At 38.5% G+C, this 12,500-nt stretch overlaps 1 protein-coding gene across 2 annotated transcripts in view; it reads right to left on the bottom strand.

The window, feature by feature from the left end:
• Positions 1-3,986: 3,986 nt before the first annotated feature.
• Positions 3,987-12,500, bottom strand: part of LOC135106801 (pantetheinase-like) — a 34,421-nt gene continuing 25,907 nt past the window's right edge. Inside the window, exons 1-6 of one of the 2 annotated variants that reach the window (XM_064016121.1) lie at positions 10,372-10,561; positions 8,171-8,317; positions 7,640-7,845; positions 7,087-7,192; positions 6,201-6,312; positions 3,987-4,912 (exon numbers count right to left, since the gene is read on the bottom strand). In XM_064016121.1, the coding sequence (XP_063872191.1) occupies positions 4,023-4,912; positions 6,201-6,312; positions 7,087-7,192; positions 7,640-7,845; positions 8,171-8,317; positions 10,372-10,410 (1,500 nt within the window). In that variant the 5' untranslated portion in view covers positions 10,411-10,561 and the 3' untranslated portion in view covers positions 3,987-4,022. Of the gene's footprint in view, positions 4,913-6,200; positions 6,313-7,086; positions 7,193-7,639; positions 7,846-8,170; positions 8,318-10,371; positions 10,562-12,500 lie in introns of those variants that run through there. The other variant, XM_064016120.1, reaches the window with a different exon arrangement.

Below are 12,500 nucleotides of genomic sequence, written 5' to 3'. Positions count from 1 at the left end.
TCGTGGGGCTCAGTGGTTCACGAGGTAGTTGGTTTCCACTCACTCGCTCTGAAAAGCTCGGCTTGTATGGGAACAATATGTACTGGAATAACTCATTTTATCAATAATATAAACTTCTTTCTAGCCTTTGTTTTATGTAAGGTCCACATATCTGGGTTACGTAACTGAGTCATATTTGCGTAACTTAAAGTTTATATAACAGTGCAGCCCAGTTATATCAGAACTGTGCGTTCTTCATCTTTCTGTTTGACATGTGTACGTGCATTTATAATTGATGAGGACCTCTTGTAAAAATTCTGAACTGAACTACTTGAATGATTTTCTGCTCGTCCCACACACGGCCTTCGTACCTCGTGTCCCCCCGTCCATCACGCCGCCAAGTGGTTGGGCTGGAGGAATGCAGGGACGGAGTGAGTGTTCCCCCGTCTAAGCACTAAATTCAGATCCAAAACACAATAAATGGTAATGGTTACAATAATTCTGAGAAACTCTTCCCTATGAAGTGGACGGATACATTACTCTTGCAGAAAATACAAATTCAGAGAGAGAGAGAGAGAGAGAGTGTGTGTGTGTGTGTGTGTGTGTGTGTGTGTGTGTGTGTCTTTTTACTCTTCGCTGAGAATGGGCTTGGAGAACTTTAGCAGAAATATTCTCAAGACTAAATACTGATGTACTAATTACAGGCTGCGGCATGCTTAGTCACTTCACACAAACGCTCAGTTCACAACAAGCGAATAAGCATTGGTAACAGTGGAGGTGAAAAGAGAAGGACGTGGTGTACAACGATTGTTCATAAGACAGTCTCGGATACACACACACCTTGACTAACAACTTTTTTTTTTAGTCATCTTATATATCTGTCACCTGCTGAAGTGACATAGGGAAACTAAATTGTGTGACTGCCAATTCTTACGTGGTATATACGTATATTGATTATTGGTCAGCTTCCTCAGTCTCTTATGTTTATTTGGCAGTGCTATCGTTCGACTTCGAACGCAAGCTTCTAGCTAGCCCGAATTAAGCATCGGATCAAAACAATGAGCGCGATCACAATAAGAATAACCTTCACACAACGCCATGAATGTATTGATGATAGTGTTCAAATGGCAATTACTATTCAGGAAATCTGTCTGCAATAATAGCATTCTGTATAACACTAGTTGCTAGATTATTCCGTCCTAAATAAAACAGTATTCCAAGGAAAAAAAAATAATAAATTCATGAACTTCAGAAATCTTCGGTATTGTGCAGCGTGCACAGCCTGGTCATCTGACCGCTCAGCAAGAGTGATCAGACCATGGACTACAATATGTATTTTGTGAGGAAAGAACATGGAAATTGCGAATGAATCTGTAGCACCAGAGTTGCTAATCCTTGAAATTGTCAGAAAATGATTAAAGCGAATCGGTAAATGCGTTAAGAGGGAGCTAATGTGATAGGCGAAGATGAAAGCTTACACTCTCATTGATCATCGTGTCACTTCGCACCACACTCACTCAGCCCGGACGACCAGCCCTTTCACTTCGTGGTACTTCCTCACGTTCTTCTTGTCTGCGGACTTTCATCCCATGAATTTCTATTAGTGTCAAGAGACACGACCTCACAAAGCAATGGGCAAGATATCCTTTTATCATTGTCATGTGCCTGATAGTTCTCACATCTATGAATTGTGTGAACAGTTGTTAACGTTTCTGTAGGAAAAAAAGTGTTACACTATTCACAAAATGCCATATCACTACCTTCACTTCAAGGGAAAAAGAGCTTCTCGTGTATGAAAACTTAACAGTGAATAATTAAATAAAAGACGAGCCCTTCTTGCAGATGCAGGATGAAAATAGATGGAAAGAGGTTATTTGCACAATAATCTGGTGCAGTTCATGTAGTCCACACAACTACACAAGGAAAAGTAAGAGAAAAATGTTGCTTTCCTTCTACTGCATCATCATCAGAACCCCCAACGAACCTTCGAACAGTGTAATGTTGTGTACATACTAAGAATTGCTGCCATTACTATAATTCTTCAACATTAACATCCGTATCCTTCTGTTGCAGTGTTATCATTGCTGCTCATATATACTTATCAACAGATTACTATGAACACTTATACCTTCATATTAATCTAGTACTAGTGTATTATATTCGTATCCCTGATAACTGGCGTTTTATTCTGAGACACAACAGCAGTATATTCGACTCGTTATGAAAACATTGACATGCTTCACATGCCCTTAGGATTACACATCTTCTTCCTAAGATTATTATGTTATCATCCCGTCAACATTTGTTCTCTTGTTACGTAAGTGAAGCGGTTCAAATTTCTAAAGTATTATCCTCTTATTATTACATCATTACCGCCACACTATGGCATTCCACCCTCAGATGCAGGACTGCAATAGTAATACTTACTTTCAAATTTCATATATATGAATTCCTTCCTATGCGTTCATGCTAACAGTTCAAATATGGTTGGACCAGTCACAGCTATTGTTGAATCCTTACCAGACGCCATCTGCTTCCAGAAGTTACTAACATCCCAAAAATGTATCTTGCTTCTACTGAAATGTTGCCTCCACACAAACCATAGATAATTATTGTAACTTTGTAATTCCCAAATTATTTACTTATCATGCTCTATTCTTTTGTAATCGAAGAAAATACGTCAAAACTTTACCAGTGCATCATTATACTAATAGTATACATGCGATATTACTAATACTATACATTCTTGATATTACAACTCATTCAGTATTCCTGATACCATGTTTATTAATTTCTTATCGCTCAACACACTTTCAATAATTTACTAATAAGTAATACGAAATAGTTTACTTTCCGTGATATGTTTTCCTTCAGTGTGTCACCGTCTTACTCATACCGGTATACTATGAATCTATGACTAATTTGAATTAAGCTGAAAATTGAAAGCTGTATGCAGAAAGAGTTAGAGGTTAGCCAAGTGACGCAAAGGACACTCGCTGTTTCGTGATGGTTTATTGTAACTGATGTAGCATTACTAGCTAGGCCGCGAAGGTTGGCACGTCCCAGTACTTTCACCATCAAGCTTTAAATATTCTCCACAAAATCCATTACCTGTCAAGTCCTTCGCGACACTCATCTCTCACCCTTTTACGCCGCTGACGTTGACTACCGCATTCCTCGGCCGTGTGCCTCCACGCCCCTGCTGACGTGATGGTGCAGTCAGGCTCACTGTGTAGTTTCTAATGCATCCTTCGATTTAAAAGGTAAAACCCTCTCAATTTGTTTACGCTTTTATTTCCACCCCTTTTTTTACTTTTCTTTAAGGTATAAAACTTTATTTTTGTTTACGTGCTATTAGTATAATATGTACCGTGCTTGCCATGTTTTGTTAATTAGTCTTTAAAGGACTGTATGTGTGTGGTGCTGGTACAAGTAATTCTTTATGATGGTTTGAATCTTTCAGGCAGTAGTTCATTTGTTTCAATTCTATAAGCCGAACGTGAAGTGGAAACTGGATGTTCGGGCAATAGGCAGAGCGAATAAAGCCAGCAGTGACAGCAGTTGTCCTCCTCTCACCTGCCTGTCCCCTGAAGTTACAATTAGTACAAACGTGAATTACGTGCATGTTTTTTTTTTTTTTATGGCATTTAAGAACCTATTTCATATGCAAAAACAAGGGACAAAACAGCAGTGAGGTAGTTTGTTAATTCTTAAAACTCACATTTATGGACTCTCGCCAGAATGGTTTGAGAACATGATAACTATTGGCCAATGACTATTTGCTGAAAAGTTGATTAAATTTGTAGTGCCTTCCGTACTGAATTCATAAGGAATCTTGCCACCTTATGGACATGAAGCGACACATCAATGGTCTGGCCCATCACTCACACACACACACACACACACACACACACACACACACACACCAAAATTTTACTTTAATTGCTTGAAACGTCTGTTCTTCATTTCAGTATCAACCGTTCACAGATGAAAAAATAAAAAAAGTCTTTCCGTGTGTATTAAAATATATTTATATGCTATATTCAGTTTATTATATTTCTTACCATCTTGAAAAGATTCCACGTTCGGATAACTAGAGAAGTTATCATTTCATATGCAGAGGTAAAGAAGTCATCACTAGAGGGATCACGGTCATACCAGCGAGCAAAAAGGCCTCCCGACATGAAATTGTGAATTTCTTGCTCCATGGTAAATGTGAAAAGGTTTCCGTCCCGTGTGGCTGAATACAAACTGTTATCAACAAGAGTGAGGTTACGAGTTAAGGCGACTGGATAAACGTATTCTGAAGCGAAATATCCGGAAATCTTGTTGACCCAAAATGTGTCATGTGGTGGAAGACCATCACTAATGTGACTACAAGTGGTGACATCAACTGTTTTGCACCACACCACAGCACACACTTGGATGTACATGGCATAAGTACCATGGCCCTGTAACATTGGACCGCTGTAAGCCAGCAGACTGTAATTGAGGCTAGAGGAGGACGTGTAGGTGAGAGAGCAACAAATTTGGTCGCTGTGACACAAATCCACAGTCTGAGGTTCACCTGACGTACTGGGTGCGAGGGGTGCGTTTGTGTAGCTACTGATGTCGTCATAATACAGTAAATGTTCCCTGCGAGGTTGCTTGTCCGCGTGAGTGCCGTCGTGTTTTACCAGGACAGCATCATCTGATGTCGACCCTGTCTTGAGCTGGCCTCTTGGCTTTCGCACTCCATCGGTGGCAGCGATGGTTTCTACCTCGGACACAATCAGCTTGTTGCCTGATTCAGGATTATAGACGTACGTGTGATCCAAGTCGGAGAATCCTCGGAAGATTCCTGAGCCAAGCTTGGCAAGTTCTGGCAGGTGATGACCGGCTACCAAGAGGTTGACGCCCAAGGCTCTAGACCAACCATTCTGTACCGATGGTGCTGAGGAAATAAAACAATTTAATGGTAAACAAAGCCTAATAAAACTATTTTCTCTCCACTTCATTTTACGGAAGCTTCCTTGTACTGTGTGTGTGGGGGGGGGGGTGTTAGTTTGCAAGGAGGCTGAAAGGAAAGGAACGATGATAAAAAGCTTTGCTAGTGTGGTTGCCTTTCATCAACGCTTAAAAACTTTAAAACATTGAAAGAGCTAAAAAGTAAAATTATTACACGATTTTTGCAATAGATTCTCGTTTATCAGTAGTAAAATGTAGAATCAAAAAATTCTGAAACATTGTATGTTCATTATTATATATTTTTCTTTTTCATGATGATTATGAAGCACGTTTACAAGTTGCCGTGTATAATAGAACTGGAAGGTAAAATTGTAGACTGTACATGACAAAACACATAAACTATTATTAATCCATGATGAGGCACGTTTTCTTCTCCATATCATCAGTCGGAGAAAAGATTCAATAATTTTTTTTGTATGACTCACCTAATATATTCTTTGTATGAAAAGTGAATACAGAAAATCTACCATACATAGCAATCCAGCAGGGAGACGGACTATATGTAACATATAAACGTAAAGTAGAGGTGCGGTGTGGTGACTGGTGACAAAGCTTTGTTGTGCGAGGCTGTTCCTTAAAATACGCGGAAATGAAAACCCGTGTCAGTGATGATGAGAGGGATCAACTCAGGCTGTGATAAACATTCATAACAAATAGAAAGGGTGAGCACACTCACACGCACACACACACACACACACACACACACACACACACACACACACACATACACACACACACACACACACACACACACACACACAGTACTAAACGCAATATATTTCAGAGTAACAAAAATGAAAACTCCGAATTGTGGTCTACCTCTTTTTGAATTCTGTTTAACTCGTGTGAGTCCAGGAGAAAACTGTAAGCTAATATTTTAATTATAGATAATTATCCTAAATTAAAGTTATCACTCGGCAGCCGATTGTTATACATACAATATATCCGTGTTTATGTGAAACTGAAATACAAGATTTTTTTATCTCTTTTCCTGTAAAGCACAACCTGCAGCTGTCTCTAAAGTCTGTCTCTGTGTTTGTATGTTTTCTTTGCTTGTTAGTCAATCAGTCAGTCAGTCAGTCAGTCTGCCTCCCTCTTATCATCATCATAGTCATCAGCCTTAATGTATGATTTCATATAATTGCTGGCTGCCCGTCTTTTCTCGGCCACCACACACACACACACCTTTCATCTTGTCAAACATTCGTACTGACCCACAAAGAAGGGCAGGATGTCCACCCACGCGGTGCTCATGGCCACGTCCTTCACCCCGCGCTGTACCACGTTCGACAGCCCGGGATGCAAGTACGCGATGTCGAAGCAGACCTGAAAGACAACCAAGGGCACTCTTGAGATTCTCTTGAAACAAAATTACCTTCAGTGATGGAATAAGAACATTATTAACATTATTGATTATTGTAAAATGTATTCGTAACCCTTTGAGAAATTAAGGTTTACCAAGAACATTCTATGTAAAATAAACTACCACTTGCTGAATTTTATTTTTAATTAATTAGTACGAAATAGGAAGAATCTGTAGTTTGCAGCACGATCCTCATAGTGACTTTTTTCTCCGCTATGATCTGCGTCCAGCATTACTTGAGTACTCCTTGATGCACGTGACACCACATTGCATGAAACTTGATGGACTACCTATGGAAACTGCTGAAGGATGACAATTAACTCTCCCAACTCACTCCTCCCCCCCTCTCTCTCTCTCTCTCTCTCTCTCTCTCTCTCTCTCTCTCTCTCTCTCTCTCTCTCTCTCTCTCTCTCTCTCTCTCTCTGTATGCAACACAGCATTCAAAGTCTTAATTTGCGCATGCGTGTCACCTGATGACAATGGGTATGATGCAGCACTACTTACTTTCAGTGATATTTTTCGTTGCTCGACTTTGAATTACATGATACCATCACAGGACGGGTGGGCATTTTTTTATGGGCATCACTCCACACTGCCCTCTCATCACAAGTGTTAATCTGCGGGACGGCAAACACGCTGACACGGAACGGTTGGTCACCAGTAGAAATTACCTGGAAGTGACCAAGCTGGCAAGACATATAAAGCTTGGACAGCAAGAAAGCGACGAAAAATATTACCTGAAGGGAAAAGACCACACCAAAGTCCGTCACAAATAAGGCGGTCTCATCACTTTCGACTCCTGGTTTGAAAAAGGGCTCCAGGTACAAATTCTTCTTCCTGTACCTGTAAAGGATGTGAGCTCAGCCTTTGACATCATGACACATTATTTTACTTGAGTAATCCAAGATTTTACTGAGTAAAAGCAACATTATAGTCACTGAAAGACTTATTTATTCAATTTTTTTTTTTACTTTTATTTATTTATTTGCATGTTCATTATCTTGTTTTTTTTTTTTTTTAATCCATACTCTAAAAGTACACTTCAAGTGTACTATCACTATCAAGTTCACTTGATGACAGACAAATACAAAAAAATAAATAAAAATGCTCACGAAGGAGACAGCAGGATGATGAATAATGGCTTGAGTTGCATTAAACGGATTAGTGATGAATTTGAAGAAAGAATTCGAAAGAGTCATAGCTTGCTCAAAGTGCCTTGTTCTTCATAGTTTTCTTCAATTAATTACCACAACCAAATGAACAATGAAAATTTTTGTTAAGGAAACTCACCTAGCAATCACTGTCCCATTCCGGTCGAAGACGACTTGTGAGTTATAATAAATGCGGCCGTCAGGGGGACACTCGTAGGCCGTGTCCAGGGCGTTGGCGAAGGGATTGTGGGCTGCGGCTTCTGGACTGCAAGGACTGGTCTCCGGTATGTCCACCACCAGATACAGCTCGTTTTCTTGGGCGGCACAGCTCAGGATCCTCAAGGCCTGAATGGAACACACGTAAAATACTTTGTTACTCCACACCACACCACCAACACAACAACATCCACAACTCACACATATAATTGTTTTTGACTCTCAATCACGTTATCTTGATTATCTAATTTCAATTGTGGTCACATGTAGGCAAAAATTTAGTATGGTTTAATTGACTGAGTGTGCTAAACATATCACCATGTCACAGTCACTCTTCACAGACATTTTCTCTAAGGTGTGCGGAATGCCTAATCTTCCCTAACTCTGTAGCTCAGTATCTTGAAATGAAAAATACTAGACTACACATTAACAACACTGGCAATCTAATACAAACCTTACGATTTAACCCTTCGTCGGTCAGGGTACAGGGCACCGCATGGAGCTCCGGGTCAGGAACGTACTGCGTCACGGGAAAGATGTTCTCTTTGTCCACAAATAAACTTTGCATGGCGTACTCAGGAGTCACTAGGATATCCGCCCCCTGTGGATATTAAGGTTTTCATAAATATACACACAATAAAAAAATATATCTAAGAAACTTAGCATTCTTTACTTCCTGTTGGTATCTACTATGAACATTTCACGAAGCAATTACATGGTAGTCACTACCTTTTGACTCAGGGTCGTCACTAGAACCTCCTTCGTGACCCTATATCCTTACAACATTGGCTTCTCCCTCCCCTTCTGATATAGCAATAAAGCACCGCAGCAAACACGCCTTAGCTCTCTTCTCTATATTTTTTATTCTTTCCTTTTTGTATGGGAGAGACAATTAACGGACTTTTTTTCAGAATTTGCATTTTTCCAGCTGGGTGATCCTCCCTTCTACATTGAAAATGTTATTATTATTATTATTACTACTATTATTATTATTATTATTATTATTATTATTATTATTATTATTATTATTATTATTATTATTATTATCATTATTATAAGTAGTAGCAGAAGTAGCAGCAGCAGCAGTAGTGGTAGTAGTAGTAGTAGTAGTAGTAGTAGTAGTAGTAGTAGTAGTAGTAGTAGTAGTAGTAGTAGTAGTAGTAGTAGTAGTAGTGATAGTAGTAGTAATAGCATTAGTTGTTGTACCAGTAATAGTAGTAGCGGTACTAGTAGTAATGCTAGTAGTAGTACCAGTAGTAGTAGTAGTAGTAGTAGTAGTAGTAGTAGTAGTAGTAGTAGTAGTAGTAGTAGTAGTAGTAGTAGTAGTAATAGTAGTAACAGTAGTAGTGATAGTAGTAGTAATAGCATTAGTTGTTGTAGCAGTAATAGTAGTAGTGGTACTAGTAGTAATGCTAGTAGTAGTACCAGTAGTAGTAGTAGTAGTAGTAGTAGTAGTAGTAGTACCAGTAGTGGCACTAGTAGTAGTAGTAGTAGTAGTAGTAATAATAGTAGTAGTAGTAGTAGTAGTAGTAGTAGTAGTAGTAGTAGCAGTAGTAGTAGTAGCAGCAGCAGAAGTAGCAGGGGGTAACGTTAGTGTGCATACACACATACAAACGCACATAAACACACTCGGTCAGGGAACATGACTGGAATTCCTGGTGTTCACGTGCTGGTGAAAGAATGAAGACGATGTCTAGACTTTTCGCTCCAACGGCTTGTTGCCCTCATCCCTGCATCGAGAGGGAAAGGATGCCGGGGATGTGTAGGAGAGCTGCACACCTCTGCCGCCCACGCACACACTTAACCCCACACCGATATACGAGTCTTCCCAGCTTTTTCTCCAACACGAGAGAGAGAGAGAGAGAGAGAGAGAGAGAGAGAGAGAGAGAGAGAGAGAGAGAGAGAGAGAGAGAGAGAGAGAGAGAGAGAGAGAATGACACTCCAGCAAGTAAAAGTGGCTGCCCACAGGTGGCGAAAAACACAAACTCCCACACTAGTGCTGTGTTAATCATGTGTGTATATAGTCGGATAAGTTTGCTTTGTATATATTTTCTTACTTATATTTAAGTATAGGCTTTTTAAATAGCAGCATAAAACACGCGCTGTTTTAAGCCTGATTTAAATTTGTTTAAATAAAAAAAAAGAATAAGAGAGAGAGAGAGAGAGAGAGAGAGAGAGAGAGAGAGAGAGAGAGAGAGAGAGAGAGAGAGAGAAAGAGAGAGTACACAAAACACGTAATTGCAGAGAAACAAAAACAAAACCAGTGTCGTATTAGATGCATTCTAAGACAACACAGTGAAATGCAATGCACGGGTAAAACAATGGGCAAATTTACAGACACAAACAAAAAATGGTTTAAATTAAATTTACTACGAAAATATTTTCAAACAATATAGAGCATCTATGACAATATATATATATATATATATATATATATATATATATATATATATATATATATATATATATATATATATATATATATATATATATATATATATATATATATATATATATATATATATATAACAGAAATGTTAGAGGAAAATTCGAACACAATAGTAGTATATACGTAATGTTCTGAATTACTGAATCAAAGTAAACAAGTATAATGTTGTGATAGACTTTAAAAACAAATCAACATAAAAAACTTACGGACGGGAGGCGGTGTGTTGCATATATACAAGGAAACATTTCATTTCAACAGTGTTGTCTAGCGCCACATCGAAAAGTCAGTTGATATAGATGAAAATTGTTGTACAATGTCTTCATTTTACCAGGAGCTTGACTTTGGTTGACACATGAATATGCCTCCTTGTCCGCATGCATCTGTGAGTTTGTTCGCCTTGAAAGAAAATCACTGTTATCATTTTTGTTAAAGGATCGATTAACAATGTACGTATCAGGTATTTTCTCAGGTCAGACTAATCTTAAGGAAATGTCAGATAAAGTTATCTAGAAAATTTTTACAGCAAGCTGTGTAACACTAACTACACAGTGTAACAGCAAGGAATTCACAAAGTGGGGCTCATTGGCGATCATTTAGGTTGGGTTTTATTTCAGGATTGATTATCATCTCTTCTTGATCTCGGTGAAACTTTCCCTATAAGTTTTTCAGCTCCTCATATTTTACAGTCACGTGTGTTCCTCCATCCCGTATATTTTCCTGTGGTATTATTATTGTTGTAACAGTCTTTGATCTTGCCTTAGGCGTTTCTGCAATGGTGATTCTCGGGGCCCTATTCTATATCTGACTCATTTTATAATTCGTTAATAACTTTCTTAATTGAATTTGCAATGTGCTCTGTCCTCTCCTGTACTGATAACTGACCTGCATCAACTTCATCTGTCAGAACATTCTTCTTTTTTCCTTTTATTCATTTATCTTTTTTTCTTTTTTTTTCATAAAGACATACTTCTTTCATTTGGCACTGATAAACTTAGGAATACTAATTTGCTGTTTTTTTTTTTACTTCACTTACTATTATTTAGATTAATTTAGAAGACAAATATCAAAGGTAACGGTACAAAATAATCCATGTAGTTCTCGGAAGTCTTTAACTGCCTAATTTGTGGAAGCGGCACTAGAGTTGTTATATTTTGTTGCCTCTGGTAGTGCTGGATGTGGTGTCTATGGAAGGCTCTTGTTTTATATTTAACAGTGTTCCCATATTTTTAAAGGTAAAATGATATCAACAAGATATAGTACACTCATTGGTATGATTCCTGTCTGTTTTGCTACTGGAACATCATCAGTGACAAGTAAAATTTTGTATAAATCCAGAATAGACTTTGTGTGATAACAATTATTCCCATAATATTTTTTATTTTCACATTCTTTATATTACAAGTAAAAGGAGGATTCTGCTTTGTTCATTTATTTATCACTTCCTCTGAACTATCCATAAAATTACCTATTAAAAAATACAATTATTATTTATCCACTAACACTGGTAAAAAAAACTCGCATATTACCAACAAATCCTCAATTGTATAAGCATCAAAATATTTACCGTATCACGGGAACATCTAGCATCTAGTGACAGATGATTATCTTTTTAAAATTCTCATTACACCAATATCTGATAAAGAGAAAGATTCCATGACAGTGAATGAAGGTAAATTTTGGCCAAACATACGAGTATTCCACCTCAACACTGCCTTCCTCGTTCTTCCTCGCTTTTCAGTTCTTTATCTTATCCTACTCCCTTTCTTCCTCTTCCTCTTCATTTCCGCTTTCTCTTATTCCTCCCCTTTTGCCTTAAGTCTATGCTATCCTGTTTTTCTCCCTATATTAGATGGCATCGTCCCCACAATTATGTAAAGACCAACGGGTTTACTGGTGTTTATTGTTTGTTTTTCTTTCTCCTTTTCCTCCTCCTCCTCCTCCTCCTCCTCCTCTTCCTTCTCCTTCTCTTTTGTCTCCTCCTCCTCCTCCTTCTCTTCATGTCCTTCCACTTTTCTACGATTATCAATTAGGATTGAAAATGCGGAAAAAAAAAAAAAGGATATTCTTGAGAGCGCTCGGCCTTGTCTTGTGGGAAGTCATTTTAATGCTCCACCTGCTCATTGTTTGTGTGAGTTGATGGGAACTACTTGAGATAAGATGTGTGTGTGTGTGTGTGTGTGTGTGTGTGTGTGTGTGTGTGTGTGTGTGTGTGTGTGTGTGTGTGTGCGTGTGTGTGTGTGTGTGTGTGTGTGTGTGTGTGTGTGTGTGTGTGTGTGTGTGTGTGTGTGTGTGCGTGCGCGTGTGTGTGCGGTTATAATGAAAATATGGTTCCTAA

This window comes from Scylla paramamosain, chromosome 14 (genome assembly GCF_035594125.1).
Source record: "Scylla paramamosain isolate STU-SP2022 chromosome 14, ASM3559412v1, whole genome shotgun sequence".
In the NCBI taxonomy this organism is placed as follows: domain Eukaryota; kingdom Metazoa; phylum Arthropoda; class Malacostraca; order Decapoda; family Portunidae; genus Scylla; species Scylla paramamosain.
The sequence above is the reverse complement of the archived record's forward strand: the minus strand, read 5'-3'. Positions and strand labels throughout refer to the sequence as shown.